Here is an 18188-nt window from a genome sequence, read left to right on the forward strand (position 1 = left end):
GAAAACACTGACTGCAAAACAATAATATTTCAAAAGTACGATAAATCATAATAGTTCACCTATAGAATGTATAACAACCGGTAATCACAATATCTCACATAAACGAACGTATAATATCGGGTGCTCATCGACATATGCTAACACATGAGTTCATGCAGAGGTATTCTGACATGAACATGACCGAGTGTAACAATGATTTATGCTCTAGTAATACAATCACGTGAAGACTGACTTTATGCGTATCACATATGAGTCCTAATTGCCTATAGCAATCTAGGACAGGACTGCCACCTAATGGATCCAAAGTGAATGTACGTTGCGATGTGAACATACACGTGAAGCCTAACCCTAGCTCGGGCGAGTAAAAACACCAGTGTAGCATGCATGATGAGCAGTAATATAAATATGGTCATACTATGGAAACTTCTACAACAATAAAATAAAATATCTGTAACTGTGAATATATTTATGACATCACGACAAAATATGCATAAACGTGCATCCCACATAATTCATGAAAATTTCATAAATTCCGTCAATACGCTAATTCTTAAAACGTTGGTCTAATCAAGGTATAATGTAAAAAAATTCTTTATTAATCATATATGGAAACTAAATAAATATTTAATATTTAAAAGCAAAGACCCACTCAGATACTTATGAGGTCGTAGCCGTTCAAACTAGGAAATCCGGAGTCTCCGATAGTAATCGCACCTAAGCATAATATTGGGACCCATTAGTAAAACTCAATTTAAATGTTTGAATTGCAAAAAATGGATGGCAGATTCGGAATCAGCACGTCGAAATACCTTAAGAAGGGTCCTGAATAATTTACGTAAAAAGTTAACCACACCTAGGCGGTCAACTACATTAAAACTTTAGAGCTTCACAAAATGGATGTCAACAATGGACCCAAGACGTCAAACTTAACCTAAGAGGGTTTATGAGAAAATTTCAAAAAAAAGTCAATACAAGGAATATTCTAGATCCATTTCGGAAATAGGCTGGGTCAAATCCCAGGTTCAGATCTAGGCTTGGATCCGGGTTTAGTTTTATTTTATTTTTTTTCGGGTCGGGTCAAGTTGATCCGGTCTTTGTTGCCAATTTTCGCGAAGAAGAAAGCCGAAAGTTTAGAAGCTACGTTCAACCCCAAATCTCAACTAAAACTAGCAATCCAATTTATCAAATTGAAGCCCAAGAAATAAAAATCGAAATATACCATTGGGTTCCTCGGCCGTGGCTGGAAAATGGCTCGAAACCCACTGGATGTTTGCCTGAAAACTAGGAAACTTTCCCCCGCAGTGTTTCTGCATTCAAACAATGCCAAAACATTTCAAAAACATGCTAATTGTACTCCTAAACATGATCTACAAAGATTAGAAGAGTCTTTTAACGTTACCTTCGCCGGAGACTGCAAGAACTTGCCAGAATATTTTGGGAAAATCGTGAACAGTGGCAGAGAGAGAAAGATACCTTGGCTTGGGTTCAATCTTGGGTTTGTGTCAAGGTTTTCCTAAATCAAGGTGGCTTGAGTTGTTTGTCGTGAAAATGGCGAAATGGTGGTGGTGCTCCTGCATGGTGAAGCATAGAAGGGGAGAGTTAGAGTGAGAGAGTGTTAAAGTGAGAGAGTATTAGAGTAAGTGAGTGAGTGAGAGCCGAAAGGGACGAGAGAGAGTTCCCAAAGTGTGTGGAACAAAAATGCCACGTGGAAGAGACGGAGAGGTAAGTTTGGTGTGGGTGTGGGCTCCAAGGCTAGAAAATTATTGAAATAATTTAAAATATCCCACCAAAAATTAATATAAAAGTAGTAGTAATACTAATAATAACATTTTAAAAAGTAAATATTGTAAAAATAAAAAATAATATTTGCAACCCAGAAAAATTGTCCGTCCAATTATTGTGAACAAAATATTGTATACTACTATGCTGAGGGTCTGGTGACTACTGGGGCGACTCTTGGGATGGGTGTTGGGGGGCCTCTTGGAATGGCACCACAAGCTCAGATGGCGGCACGGGAATCGTAATGCTAAAAGCTGACAAGCTATGGGATACAGCAATGAAGTACTAACGCACTAATTCCCTTTGGCACGTCGACTCCTCCTTCACATGCTAAAGTCTGGAATCAGTCTTGATCGATGAAGTAGAGCTAGATGAAGAACAAGACCCATCTTCTCGAACCCTTCCCGCTCCTAGGCCACGAAATTGAAAAAGTGGTTCACCATGTTCTCCCAGTCTGGTCGATGGAGAAGCCGAAAAGAGAGATGAAATGGAAGAAGGAAGCACGGTGGACAAAGAGAGGGACAATGGGAGGAGAGAAACGGGGTAGGGTTTAAAAGTCTTTTAAAAAAGAATAAATATGTCAATAATATTTTTATTAAAATATGGATGGAAAAATAGGATAATGGGTGGATTTAAGTTAACAGCAAAATTTTAAAGAGTTCAAAAGGGCGAATACTCGAATAAGACATGCAAAAAATGAAAATACAGAAGGGGTGCAAATTACAAAGGAGCGGGAAACGGCCATCGAAACTTTTTGAAACTCTCACACGCGCAGACACACTCTTTCTCTCTCTGCTCGCTCTATCATCTTCCTGCCGAAACCAAGCTCACGAATTGCAGTCTCAGAGGAAATCTTTGACTTTCCGTCTGTCACACACTGTTTTCCAATTTCGACTCAAAAAATTTATCGCTTTCCGAAACCCCCAAATTGAAAACCCTAGTATCCACCAAATGTGAATCCAGCACCTCCACAATGCGCCAATGCCCAGTTCTTCTCACAGGAGATGACTAACGCCAGAGACGAACCGGGTGGAAGCAACAGCGGGGGCGGTGGAGGCGGATTTCATAGAGTGCAAGCAGAGCGTGACCTAGAATCCAATTGGGAACTCGATCTCGCACAAAAACTCGAAGAGTATTTGCTCAAGATTTGCTCCGGTGAAATACCCACTGAAGCAGAAGGCCATGTCGCTATTAATTTCGCAGAAGGTGTTCCTTTTACTTCAGACTACTATTTTTCTTTTAAATTTTTTTACTTTCGGAATTGTTTGTGATGATTTTTGTTGGGTGTAGCTGCGCTGCTTCTTCAAGGTTCGGTCCAAGTGTATAGCCGGAAGGTGGAGTATCTGTACTCGTTGGTTTTGCGTGCTTTGGAGTTCCTTTCCCAAAAGGGGTTGGTGTTTCTTTCCCCTCCATTTTAATTATTTTTTTCGATTTTATTGTAAATTTATATAATTTGAATATTCTGCTTCGTGATGTTGGTATTTTTTCTAAAGTTTATGATATTATTTCAGTAAAGATTTGTTCTTTGTCGATATGCACCCAGATATGTGCATTTGTGTGTGTGATTTTTTTCCGTCGTAGGTTGCTAACTTGCTTTTGAGTGTTTAGAAAATTAATTGTCCCAAGGTTCTGCAGTCTATACTTAACTTGGCTAATGTGTTCAAAATGGTTGATTATCGTATCTCATCAACTTTCTAAATAATGCAGTTACTAGAGAAGCATTGGGAGTCACACCTACCTGTGATAAGATTAGAGAAAGTAGGTTTAGGCGGTATGAGCATAATAATGGGCTTTTGATAGGTGAATCAAAAAGTTTGCTGCTACTTTCCCGACCTGGAGCGTGAACTGGAAATTGGTGCTTCATATTTCACCTATAACCCAAGAAGATATTTAGAAGTAGAAGGTAAAAGTGAACAAGAGGCTGAACTAACATGGGAAGAAGCAATACAAAACTATAAATCTAAATAAAGAAAATAAATGTAACAGGAGATACTGGATAAGAAAACAGAATTGAAGAGATCCATATAATGATTGTGTTATGTCTTGTAATAATCAAGGTAAGTCGGTAACTTTGTGTAGAGTTTCTGTTGTCTAAAATTTCCACTCCTAGGAAAAGATAGTGATCATGATCATAATCATATCATCACTTTTGGGCATAAGCGCTGTGTTGCATGAAACTGTGCTTTGGAATTGCTTCTCTCTCTCTCTCTCTCTCTCTCTCTCTCTCGTTAGTTTTCTTATTTTACTGTATCTTTTATATAGGCAGCATGAACAATCCGAAGGAACATCTGTTCGACCTGAAGAAGGTGGGAGTTCCCATGATGTTTCTGATGAAGAAAATGATATGTTTTGGAGCTTAGATGACATTGCAGGTACCCATTACTTTCTAACTCTGTATGGACTATGGAGATATAATTGTGCAATCTTCATCCACTAAAATCAATTTTCCTTGCAGTGGAAGCAAAGAATTGCTTAGATAGTCCATCGGGAAGAGATGCTCCTCTGAATCCCTTTGTGAAGCCCCCAGCAAACCTAGTTGTGCTCGAAGGTGATTGCCTAGATACTACTGGTGATTTCGGAGAATTAGAGGCATATCTGGTACCATAGTTTCTTCCATCTGTTAATTTTTTGGATCATTTACTCAACATATGTATCTAAGTTGTTTGGTCACAAAAATTATATTTGCAGCTGGCCACCAACGATCTATATCAGGATTTCATTTTATTAGATCCATGTGATGCTGTAGCAGTAAATGATTATTTGAGTGTGGATGGAGTTGTTAAAGGAAAAAATAGTGCTTATAGGGTCACCTCAGCACGAAAAAGTCATCAGACTCCCAGACGTTCAGGTGGAACTGCACATAGGTCATCTCTTCATAAGGGGCAGGATCCTAATATTAATCAATCTCCTATCATCGGTTGCAGTTTTGAGGCAAATAATTGTAATATTGGACCTGATCCTCCTGCCTGCAATGATTTTGATGATGGTACTCAGGGATTTGATATGGATGATAGATATTCAGAGCCCAGGGACTTGGATGATTCAGATGATGATGGTAATGATCCATGGAAGCCACTGAATCCCCATGAACCTGGGAACTTGAAAGTGAAACCATTTAGGAAAGGTTGTTTTCAAATGTCAGTTTTTTTTAAAATTGCACTTATAAATTATTATGTACCTAACACCATGCTTCTCTTTCATTATGTTTTCCACAAGCAGTCAGAGCTTCTAAAAGCAAAGGATTCAATTCTACTAAGCACGTCTCTATTATTACACTGTTTCCACCTGCAAAATTGCATGGTACTATTAGTCCAGAGCTCACAGAAATGTGGCAGATTCGATGTCATGCCGAGGAGAGACAAAAGGGGTCCCAATCTCCTCCATTATTTGAAAAGGTTTGTGTTACAGAAATTTGTGTAGATGTTTGATTTTTGGTTGGTTGGTGAACTTGCTTTCTCATTTGCAGCTACGGGAATCACTTGTTAATGGAAGAGAAGAATCCTTTGATCCCTTTTGCAATCCTCTGGATGGAAATGAGGATACTGAATATGATAATGAGATCCCTAATTTTGGGCAACCAGATGCTGACTTACCAGAATTCATGGATGATGTACCACGGCACAGTGATATGGTTAGACTGCACAGATAATTGATTATTGCATGACTTAAAATGAACTGGGAACATTTTAGATTGCTAATCTGTTGATATTATACAGAATGAGGACAGTGGTCCTCACTTTGGTAATGTTGAACCATTTGACGACGATCCAAATCCTCATGCAAGCCTGGAAGATTTGTGTCGCTCTCACTTGGTAAGTATACATTTCTAACTTTGTTTCTGGGTTTTGGCAGTAGTTAAATGTTGAGATGCAAGATATATCTTGTTAACTGGATTTCAGAAACTCCATCTGAGGTTGGGCATATTTAGTCAATGGATTATTGGGTTATATTTTAATTTGCAATGGAAGTTTGGTAGTTTGATCTGCAGCATCATTCGATACTCTAATCTACATAGAACACTTTGTAATGGAGGCCAAGAGTCTGAAGCCAAGTTCTTCTTGAAAATGCGGTCTTACTCTGAAGCCAAGTTCTTCTTGAAAATGTGGTCTTACTTTATAGGTTTATTAGGATGGATTCTTTATTTCAGCATGTTAAGAAGGATGCATATTCTCATTAGGATGGTTTTGTTTGTCTACTTTGAAAAGTATCTTGTAGAAGTCACGGAAATAGTTTTTAAGACATTCAGGTGAATAATAGATCATGGAAGAAAGAGCCCGCTTCATTTTCTTTTTGCTGGCAATTATGTGTTTTGTCTGATTTATCTTTCTTTTGCGTCTCTTTTCTTTTACCTTTGGGCAAAATCATAGTCTTTTTCCCTATATTATACTTTGATGATTAACTGCAACTTCTTGGTGGCTAACTATGTTCCTTCTTGTAGGACACTCTCCTTGCTAGCATAGCTGAAACCGAGAAACAAACTGAACTAGCTGCTCGCGTTTCAACATGGAAACAAAAAGTAGAGTACAACTTGGAAGAGCAAGTAGGTTCCATCTCTTTTGCTTCCTTTCTGTGTGTCAACAACACTTTCCTTACGGAAAAGTATATCAGAATAGCCTCAAGCTGTATTACATGTTCTCTTCTTGTATTTCCTCTACTGGTTCAGTAAAGGAGTGTGTGCTATGTTTTTCTTAGGAATCACACCCTGCTTTTGATATTCATGACTATGGAGAAAGAATTCTTGATAGACTATCCTTCGAACCAGACAATGAGAATGTCTTGTCATTTGCTGATGTTGTAAAAGGTCAGGAAAAGTATGATGTCGCTCGGAGTTTTTCTGCGCTCCTGCAACTGGTATATCTTGTACATATAAGCACATGTTTTCTTTGATTTAGTTGGTGTTGCTAAACCCCAATCTGTATTAGCTCAGATTTTATTCGTAGCTTTCTGGGTGTTGATTTAACAATTGAGTTCCGATTTAATATTATAATTTTCAGGTTAACAATGGAGACGTTGAGTTGAATAGGAGTGGGGTTGATGGTGAGTCCGTTTGTTACACAGCTGCGAATCCCTTCCATGTTCAGCTCCTTAGGCATGACAAGAGAAGAGAGCAAACTGGATTTCGGTTGTCCAGAAAGAGAGTTAAGTCTCCCTTGAGGAAAGCATCTCGAAATGTGGACAACGGCAACACAGGAACTGAGAAATCTCCTTCAGTCAAGTCATCTTCTAAGGCACGTAAATCAACAGAGACATCTCCTCAAATAAACGGCAAGTTACCTGTGAAAGTTGGAAATGTTGGTGGCAAACGGTGCACTCCTGAAGCCAAGCGGAGAAGAAAGTCTCGATTTGTTGGACCAGTTGACCTACATTCTGTAGAGTGACACAAAATGTCATTGGCAATTAACAGTGAATCGACGTAGAATCGATCCTAAACCCTGTCACGGAGGCCATTAAACGCATTGCTGGACGGCTGAAATGAACTTAGAATCGACCCTAATCGATGCACTTGTAGTGTACTAAAAGTGAATGGTAGCAACCTGTAATGTCTAGTTAACGTTATTATTCAATGTACACATTAGTATTGAGACCCTGTAACACCATGTATGATTATCCGAAAGGAAGACTCGATCTAGTTCCTTGAGTGGGAAGTGATTTACGTACATCCATTTTCATCGCTGCACACTTTTGACTATTTCTAACTTTTGGATAGAATAAACGAAGGGTGGGTAGGAGAAAGATGCGTGTGGAAGTCATTTAGTCTACCCTGCATTGCTTCATTTGAAACCAAAGTCAAAAGAACATAGCTTTTTCGGGTCTGAAAATACATGACTAAATAAAAGGACTTGTTTTCAGATTACTTTGTCTAAACATCCCTTAAGACCAAACCCAACCCTAGGCTAAATGCTATTTTTTAGGTTTTATTCCCTCCTCCAAACCCAACCCAACCTATGCTAAATGTGTGAGATAAAAGCTAAAAGCCAAACAAAAGCCAAATGTATCCTAGGATTTAGCCCTGAAAATGGTGTGGGTACCACCAGCGGGACCCCATCCACATGAGCATGTCTCCCAAGATTTATTGAATTCAACGACTGAGATCGAATATAATCAAATTTAATGGTAAAAAAAAGATCTAACGGCCCAAACTTAAATCCAACGGCTAAAATAATTTTAAAAAATTATTTAACTCAAATTCACCCAAATTTAGTGATTTTTTAATATTTATCGGAATTTAAATATTTTTAGGTTAAAATGTTCATAAAATTAAATTATGATAGTGTACATAATTTTTTTTCTTTAAAAAATTAGCATAAATTTATTCTTTAATAATCTCAGGCTAAAAAATTTAGGCTAGAAGGGTTGTAGCAGAAAAACTGTTTCTAGGCTAAAACCTAAATTTTCTGACTAAAAATTTTAGGTTTTAGGCCAAGGGTTGGAGATGGCAACCCTTGGCCTAAAACCTAAAATATGTGATGGCCTAAATTTCTTAGCTCCAACCCTTTTGGCCTAAATTTTTTAGCCTGAGATTATTAAAGAATAAATTTAGGCTAATTTTTTCTTTTAAGGTAATTTTTAAAAAAAAAATTATGTACACTATCATAATTTAATTTTATGAATATTTTAACCTAAAGATATTTAGATTTTGATAAATATTGAAAAATCACCAAACCAACACCATGAAGCTCATAAAACACTATAGAAGAATATGAATATGAAATACATGATAGAGATGTATTTTATATCTTATTTTAGCCATTGAATTTAAATTTGGACCGTTAGATCTTTTTCTTATCATTGAATTTAATTGTATTATATCTCAGTCGTTAGATTCAATGAATTTATAAATATAAAACTAAAAAAATAAGAAATTTGAGTGGGGATGCAGAAATAGCCATTGGATCTAATTAATCCATGCCATAGATGAAGAAAGAATCGTCGGGCTCAGCAACAAGGCCGACAACACCCACATGGGTGGGACCTTTGGGCTTTAAAGCTTCAGCGCATTTGAGGCGTGAGGCGCGTTAAGCGCTGAGTGCTTTCCTTTTTGCTGGCACGTCCATGCGCAAACATAGGCCAACCCACTAAGCCAAACTCAAATCCTGCTCGGAATCTGGCATTTTTTTAGGTTTTAGGTTCTAACTCCAAATTAGAACTAGGGTTGGAATGGATTGGGGGGGGGATAGAAGGGAAATTATAGGTTTTAGGCCATGAGTTGGAGTTGGTCTTAAAACATCTCCAAATGAGATATCAAATTGAAAACATCAAATTTCAATTTGATGGTTGACTTGACATTTTGACATACTGTCAATATTTTCCTTCCACCCGATATGCCAAAATTTATTGCTTCATTTATTTTTTCAAACAAAAATAATAAAAATTGGGTTGTTATTGGTTTAAAAATAATAAAATAATACTTAAATATGCTAGCATTTAAGGTAAGGCAAATGGAATGCCTTTGGAAATAGCAAAAATCATATTTGAAGGCAGCTTTATATTTGACATCCCTATGTCCATGTCAACTTAGCTTTTTTTTCCATGTCAACTTTAACATCTTGGTTTGGAGAAAATGATATATCATTTATTACTGTTATATGTCTATATGACATTTTTGACATCTCCTTTAGAGATAGTCTTAGAATGTTAGCCGAAATCTTATACTTGAAGATTAAAATGTAATATGCATTTGAGTTTTAGCATTAATCTTAAACAATGTGAGAGTAATTTGGATTGCAGACCAAGTTGAGAAGTGTTAGGGTCAATTGGAGGTAGACGCATGAGTGTGGGCTGGGAGAGAAATATATTTTTTTTCATTAAAATAAAATAAATAATTGAAGAGAGTAGGATTCTCTCCCCTCCTCTTTCCATTCCCTTCCATTCCCTCCTCTCACATTCTCTATTTTGTTTTTCTCTTTCTATAAAAAAAATTAATATAAGATATTGACATGGCTTAACCGTGACCGTTTAAATAGGAGGGAAGAGAATGTGAGGAAAAAAAAAAAGAGAAGAGAATCTTATTCCCTCTTTAAATGATGAAGAGATTCTGATGAAAGATGCAAAATGTCAAACATTTTATATTTTTCATTGGCCGAAAAAATCTCCGTTCACATTCTCTATTTTGTTTTTCTCTTTTTATAAAAAAATTAATATAAGATATTGACGTGGCTTAATCGTGACCGTTTAAATATGAGGGAAGAGAATATGAGGAAAAAAAAGAGAGAAGAGAATTTTATTCCCTCTTTAAATGATGAAGAGATTTTGATGAAAGATGCAAAATGTCAGACATTTATATTTTTCATTGGCCGAAAAAATCTCCAATACAGAAGGCAATTCTATTGTTAAAGATTTTGACAAACTTAGGGTATATTCTACTTTGCCTCGTTTCTATGAGAAACTTGATTATAAGGCAAACTTTCATTCTTTATATTTTAAAAATTACAATATCATACATCAACTTATGAATTGGTTGAAGTGTTAGACTTCCGTTAAATTTTCTATCAAATTGACTGTTAAATGATGACGTGACAGGAGCGGATCCACTTCTTTGTCAATTGAAATAAAAAATTAATTAATTAATAATAAATTAAGAACTTTTATTTAACAATTAATAAAATAATTATTAAAAAAAAAAACTGATCAGACCTCCACTTCACCCCCTTCACCAAGAGAAATTTTTAGTTATGACAGAAATAAGAGTGGTATATCACGTGTTTTTATGTAAGTGGTGGGAAATTTTATTTTTTAAGTTATTAATTTTTTTAACACATATATCCCACCATTCATATAGCGATACGTATCATCCTGTGTGACGATCACACTGAAAAATCTCTCATTCGCCTATCCCCATAATCCTATCTTTCTCCCCTTATTCCCAGAATCCCATCTCCCTCATCCCGCCACCACCAACTCTAACTTACCTTCACTCAGTTCTCTGCTTTTTTTTTTCTTCAACTCATCTTACTCTCTTCCCTCAACTCATATGCACTCTTAATTGGTGGGTTGGGGGGGGGGGGTGTTGGGGTGGTGGGAACATGAATCCCAGCGAATCGACGGCGGGATGGATGAAATCCCAACGAATCAGCGTTAGGACCTAGGGTTGGGCACGGTTTGGTTCGGTGCGGTTTTGAGTGAAATCGAAATCGAAACCAAAATTTTTTGCGGTTCGGTTCGGTGCGGTTTTGAGGCTAAAACCGAAATGAAACCAAACCATGTGGTTTGGTTCGATGCGGTTTCAAACGGTTTCGGTTCAGTTCTTAAGAAAAAAACGTACAGTTTGAAATTTATATCTATCTACGCATAAGACAGTGTCATTTTCCAATTTTAATACAATACATTCATCTATGAACCCATGACCACAATCAATACATTGAGTGAGGATATTTTGATAATAATCTATTTTCATCTAAAATTGTGATACTGTCTGCAGCAAATGCACAGCTCCTAAAATCAAATATGTTCTTTGTCATGAAACAAAACTTTTAACGACGTATCAACCATAAAATGGACGAAACAAACTCAAAATTGGCAGGCACTAGTTTATGGGGGCATGTGTGGGTGTGTGAGAGAGAGAGAGCGAGAGAGAACTGTTGACAGCAAGCCATTCATTTAAATCTTCTCCAGTTGGAAGCATTCTCTTAGGTTGCCGCTGCCAAGTGTACTAGCATCAATATTTTTTCTAAGCTGAGCACCCTTGCTCCCTAAAATCAAATAAGTGCAATTATGAAGCCAAAAACTTGCAGGGAATGCACAGCTCCTACAATCAATGCATTGAGTGATGAATGATGATATTTTAGTGGTTGAGTCCATAATAAATATATGAATTTTAACAAATAACCAATTAAAACATGATATCTAATATAGACATTTCATTAAATGTTTATTAATATTTGCGGTGTGGTTCGGTTTCAGGGCTGTTTTCAAAAGCCAAAACCAAAACCCAACCACCGTTTTCTAAATTGCGGTTTGGTTTCAAAACCGAAACCATTTCAAAACCGCAAAACCAAACCGTTTGGTGGGTCCGATTTAGTTCGTGTTTCGGTTTCGGTTTTCGGTTCCAAATGCCCACCGCAACTAGGACCAGATCCAGATCCGCAAGAGAGATTAGGTTTTATTGTGCACTTTCTCAGATGTTATTTTTCTGGTTTTTTTTTGGACGAAATCCTTGGAATCATCTTCACTTCCCTCAACTCATCTTCATCAGTAGAGGGAGAAGAAAATTTTCAAATAAAAATTTCCTTGAAATAATTAGTACAAGGAGAAGAATAAACCAACCCAGAAAAAAAAATATCAGAAATAATCAAGCGAGCCATCGTCAGCGAGGACAATCCGATGACCGAAGAAGAAGCGGTCTTCACCTAAGTTATGAAGGTGAGGGTGGTGTGGGAGCACAGAGGGCTGAAATCACTGGTTCTGGGGGACAGCTAAGGAGAATGCACGATGGTGATGGGGGATGAGTTGCTAAGATATGACACTATTCAATAAATTTTTAATTGTTAAATAAGAAATTCTTAATTTATTAATATTTAATTAGTTTTTTACTTTAGTTGGTGAAAGAGTGGGCCTCGCTCCTGCTACGTTAACATTTAACAACTAATTTGACAAAAAATTTAACGGATGTCTAACATTGCAACGAATACATAAGTTGAGGTATGACATTATCATTTTTAAAACATAAGGTATGAGATTGTGGTTCAACCTATAATTAAGGTAATTTTGTGATTTTACCCTAATTTTTATATGAAACATTAATGTACATAAGTTTTTGCTAGAAGAGCTTTTATTAAAAACGTGTTTTTCTAACACAATTAAAAACATTTTTGGTTGTAAAAAATGTGATGCATATTTGAAAAGACGCCAGCTATTGGAATGGGTAATCGAAACCCCACTAATAGCAAAAACTAAGATTGATTGGGGTTGGATAATCTATCAAATGCTTTAGCCCTTATAGAGATTAGTTCCAAACACGCTCTAATTTTCTATTTGGAAATACCGTCTCCATCATCACTCGTGAACAAACTTTGATTCAAAAAAAAAAAAAATTATCAAGGAAGAAATTCAATAAAAGTAAAAACCTCTAGTACAACTATTGTCCATACAGTTGAAATTAAAGGCATTGAGAGCAATAGAAGGCAAATAATAATCCGAAATATGATGATTCTCGAGCCAAAGTTCAAGATGAGCCAAGGCGTCAGCGATAAAGTTTATCTCTCGGTAAATATGGTTCAACACAAAAAAGAGTAAGCAAGACAACGGGCATCCTCAATGATAGATTTAAGGAATTTTAACGAAAAACTCTTGGTACAGTTCATTTTAACGAAAAATCACATTTTTACACTAAAAAGTTAATCATAGTACTATTCACTTTACCTTTTATTTTGTCCTTATCGTTAAAACTCAAAATTTTCAAACTCTTTTCATTAATTTTTTTGAGATTTAATCCTCCATGGGACCTCCCAATTACCTTGCACCACCTCAATAACAAGTTTCGAGTCACCCTCAACAACCACCATTTAAAAGCCCTTGGACTAAGCAAGCTTAAGCCCTTCTTTCAGGCCCATCGCTCAACAACTCAAATACTAACCTCATTTAACTTTGATAAACGAGATGTAATTTCATTTTCTTACTAAACAAAAATGATAAAGTCATATCCACAGATGTTTCATCATGTGATGTGAAAATATGACAGTTGCTTCAAATTAAAAAAGAAAATGGCAAGACAAGTAGAGAAACTCAAATTGTAAATAACTTAGGGCAATTGAATATTAATCCTTTGATAAGATTGAAATTCAATTAAAATCTAAGGTAAGATCAAATATTTATTATAGTTAAATTCATAATTAATTGTTATTAGATACTTAAATTCTTTTTTTTTCATTCCCAAAATGCCCATATTAAATATTTGATTTTTTTTTTTGTCAAACTAAAATTTTGATTTATTTGATCCAGATTTTTTGCCATCATCCTTGACTTCCTCTATTAATAAATGCACCTGAATGGAAAACCTTAACAAAAAAAATATTAATGAAACGTTAAGAAAAAAATGCAAAATACATAGAGTCTATCGTTATGCAAGTTGCAAAGTAAAGAGTACATACCAAACAATTATAAAATGATTGTACCTAAATATGTGTACCGAAGTATATGGACCAAAGTATATAAATGTACGGAAATATAGTATCTAAAAATGTGTACCGAAATATATGTACCGAAGCATGTGTACGAAAAAAAAAAATATATATATATATATACCGAAGCATATGTACCAAAATATATGTACCGAAACATATGTATCAAAATATTGTATCAATCATATGTACCAAAATGTATGTACCTGTATAGTTCTCAAAAGTATAATGTAGCTATTCGAAAAAAGGCTTCTTGTTGAGATCACTATTGTTGTGAAAAATGGAAAAAAATGCTTCATATATTTAGGTACAACAATCACTAAATGGAAAGTTCCATTCAGATTAATAGAATTTCTTGTGGCAATTCAAACTAGAAGATGCAAAATCAAAATTCATGAAGTCCAAGATTTTATTTCGGAGAATGAAACGGAGTTTATGGAGATAATGTGAGCCTTTGGCCTTCGCCATGGAGAGGAGTGGTGGTCACTGACTCATCGTGGAGCAGCATGGGCGACTGTCTTGTAGGTAGGAGGGAGGGAGGGAGGGAGGGACGGAGAGAGATGATCATCACCTTATATCAAATGAGTAATAAATTCTACAAAATTTCTCAAATGAGTAATAAATAAAATTCAAATATTTGAATTTCAAATGAGTAATAAATTTTGCAACATCTCTTATAAAAACAATTATTGTTCACGGGAATAGAATTGGAAGAACGAAAATCATAAAATCCATGTAAAATGGGTAACTATGACGTAGAATATGCATGATGACATGTAAAGCGGATCAAATGACTAAATTCAATTCTTAATCTTACACTAAGTATTAATCAAAAGTTAATCTTATTCAAGGATTAGAATCTAATTTCCTAAATAACTTAATAAGGTCTAACATCTATCTCTCAAACCTACCAACCATGACAATTAGTCAAACAAAGTCTCATCATTGAGCTTACGGCAAAGTAAAATACGAGCCAATGGTGTGGCAAGGGTGACTCAAAGAGAATCTGAGTAAGTAATCTGGGTAGCTTTATTTTTTCAACAACTACAATGATCCCAGTCAAAAGCTGTGTCAACTGACGTGTCGTAGCAGCACTTGATGTGGGTCAATGTCACTGTCTACATTACTTGCTCCATTTTTCGTGGCAAAGTCGGGGAAGACGAAGACCACGAGTCAAGAGACACAGACATCACCACTAACAAAGCGCGTGCCGTATGGAAAAAGCCAAACCGACGTGTTTTTTCAGGAGATTTGGTCAAAAACCCTAAACAGTAAACCGGTGAAGCGAGAATCCTCGTCAGATCCTTTTTGTGACGAGATGATTTCAGAAATCTTCAAATTGCATTCGTTCATCATACATTATGTGATTAGAAATTATTGTAAATTTTTTATTTAAAATTAAATATAAACAATATGACGAAAACTTATCATACAACGCACGATGAACGATGAACGAATGTGATTAGAAAATCCAGGTATCCTCACAAAGTCTCTTTTTCATGTTGCGCTTTGTTACGTAGCTTAAGGGAACTGGATTGTTTAATCTTTAATTTCCCAAAAATGGATTTTAGTTGAGTTGTATACACGTGAAAATGAATATTTTGTAAATTTTTAACACTAACAAATCAGACTTTGTAGTGCGTAAATGTTTAAATTAAATCTCATATTAATGAAATGATAGACATTGCGTATGTTTAATTGGACCACTCTTCTTTATTTTTAATAAGTTTTTCTGATAAAACTTCAACATTATTCTTCGATAAATTTATAACCCAGTAGCAAAAAAAATAAAAAATAATTATTGAAACAAATTTTTATACGATCAATTAGTCTTTGACGACAATAAAAAAATAACAGTAGAGATCATATTTTTGTAACGGTGGTCATATTTTTGTAACTGTAGCATACTTTGGTAAGCCACTCTACAGTATTAACGGGTCAAATATAGACGACGGAGGGAACATGTATCCATGCAGTGGTTGAGCCAACATCCCAATAGCATCATAACTCTCATGTTTTGGCAGAAATCGATCGAACTCGACATAACTCGGTAGGTACACACTACAAGCTCAACGAAATAAATTTAACAAAGTATTTTTGCCAAACTTACGACCATTTTATTATAAAATTCTAACTCTATATATGGGATGAGACAATTATTATTCACTATTTTTTTAATGATGTAGTATTAAGAAAATTTATCATTCCGATATTGAAAAAATATTACTCAGTAATATGGTCCGGTGATATTCCTCTTCACTTGTAAGTGAGAGATCTTAGGTTCGAATCTCGTGAATAGCGAATTCGATACCAAATTAAGTTGTTTATTATGTGGTTTAGCCGAACTTTCCCGTCACCTTAGTATAAAATATATGGAAAACTAATGAAAATGATTTGAAAATTTTGAGTTTTAACGATAAGGACAAAATAAAGGGTAAAGTGAATAGTAACATGATTGACTTTTTAATGTAAAAATATGGTTTTTCGTTAAAATGAACAGTACTGAGAGCTTTTCGTTAAAGTTATCTAAAATATATCATTGCACTAAAAAAAATATCTTCAGAATAAAATATATCTTAAATATATTTACAAGTCTACCTTCAATATATCTTAAATTTCACAAGTTATCCAATTTAATTTAATCCGAGCACTCATCAATACCTAAATATCGTAATATGTGTTATGAATTCCGTGGAAATGAAACATGTTTATCTTGTCTTCTTTTCTTTTTGGATAATGCTATTTATATATTCGTTTTTGTTTCTTACACATTTTTGTTAGTTTTTAATCATTAATATTTTTTAATTTATTCAGTATGACCATAAGATATTAAAAGATAATGTGTAAGAAATAAAAATAAGTATGTAAGTAGCACTATTCTTCCATGACTAGAAGTCAATAGATTGAGATTGAGATGGACAATAATTTGTTTCTTTTCTGGGGGCTGCATATTGATTGAGACTGAGATGAAATCATGGTCGCAAGAACGTGTCAAGGAAGATTTTATTTTATTTTTTACTTTTTTTTTTTGGGAAACATTTTATTTTTTACTTATGAACCAGGTTTTTTTTTAGTTATTTTAAGTTATAAAAAGCTTACGCAATTTGACTGGCACTTTTTATGCATCTAAATTCGAATTCTGATTTTCACCTACCATATTTTGGATGAATCTAATAACATGGAAAATTAAGGAATTTGGATTCAGAATAAAATTACATTTTTTACATGAAATATGGGCAAACATAAAGGAAAGAATATTTCAGCAGAAAATCATGATGAATAAGTTGTTGCAAGTAACATTATCGTGCATATTGTTGTTGCCGCCGGTTACGGAGGTCTCTCATTTATTATGGATAAATTACACTTTATACCTTCAAATTTGGATTCAATTACAACCTCTTACATCAGTTTATTATTTTCTTCCTCAATGTTTACAGTGTATTTGATTTTCCATGTGATTTCTTTTTATAAGATATTTCACTTCCTCAACAACTAAATTATTAAATTTTACTGAATGGACCTATTTTCAATCATTCAAAGAACTTCTGTAATTATATATTATTCAATCATGACAATTGGAAAGCAACAAAGTAATGACTCACTGAACCACCAAAACTTTTGTTCTTATTTCTAAATCACATGGAAAAATATTTACACCAATATATGGCCAGCTAATATGATAAATTTGTATGTATGAAGTTGAAGTTTCCACCATGCGTATGTCGTGTGAGTATATTTACGTTATTAGTATTTGGTCACATACTAAATAAGATACATACGTACATAGGATTGTATATACCAGGTGACAAAATAGACATAAATTATACAGATGGTCGTCAACTATTGTCTAATTTTATTTATTTTCATTTGTAAGTGAGGTCAAATGTTCGATTTTCATCAAAAGTAAACTAAACAACATTATTGCTAGTCCATTATGAGTCTTAGATTATAAATAATATCGTTTGTTCAAAAAATAAAATATTATACGCCTGGTTACCAAGACATAGTCACATACACAAATATTATACACCTAATGGCTAACAAGAAAAAACACACACACACGAAAGTTTTTTTTTTTGTTCTAACACACGAAAATTACAACTCAATTGGTTAAAGATCATTCACTCTTATGTTCAGCTATGTGTTATTAATTTTTTGAATTATACAACATAGAGTTCTGAAAGATCCAAATGGAATCAGCCAAATTTATGCCAAAACCAAATCATTTCTGTAAATATTCTCTCCGTCTCCATTCACTTGCTCCCTCTTTTTTGGTTAATTGTTACCCACTCA

The 18188-nt window shown here is 34.8% G+C and overlaps 1 protein-coding gene across 1 annotated transcript; it reads left to right on the forward strand.

The window, feature by feature from the left end:
- Nucleotides 1-2466: 2466 nt before the first annotated feature.
- On the forward strand, nt 2467-7436 carry LOC126608356 (condensin-2 complex subunit H2-like). The gene is made up of 11 exons (XM_050276235.1): nt 2467-2985; nt 3070-3169; nt 4042-4151; nt 4235-4377; nt 4468-4903; nt 4999-5174; nt 5246-5410; nt 5496-5591; nt 6218-6319; nt 6472-6630; nt 6774-7436. Exons 1-11 carry the CDS (start codon nt 2784-2786, stop codon nt 7155-7157), a joined length of 2073 nt encoding a protein of 690 aa, XP_050132192.1. The 5' UTR covers nt 2467-2783; the 3' UTR covers nt 7158-7436.
- Nucleotides 7437-18188: the final 10752 nt, after the last annotated feature.

This window comes from Malus sylvestris, chromosome 16 (assembly GCF_916048215.2).
Source record: "Malus sylvestris chromosome 16, drMalSylv7.2, whole genome shotgun sequence".
NCBI classification, from domain to species: domain Eukaryota; kingdom Viridiplantae; phylum Streptophyta; class Magnoliopsida; order Rosales; family Rosaceae; genus Malus; species Malus sylvestris.

Coding starts and splice junctions, on each gene's coding strand:
- LOC126608356 (XM_050276235.1), top strand. CDS start 2,784: ATGACTAACGCCAGAGACGAACCGGGTGGAAGCAACAGCGGGGGCGGT. Junction 3,170..4,041: donor GAGTTCCTTTCCCAAAAGGG/GTTGGTGTTTCT, acceptor TCTTTTATATAG/GCAGCATGAACAATCCGAAG. Junction 4,152..4,234: donor GAGCTTAGATGACATTGCAG/GTACCCATTACT, acceptor TTTTCCTTGCAG/TGGAAGCAAAGAATTGCTTA.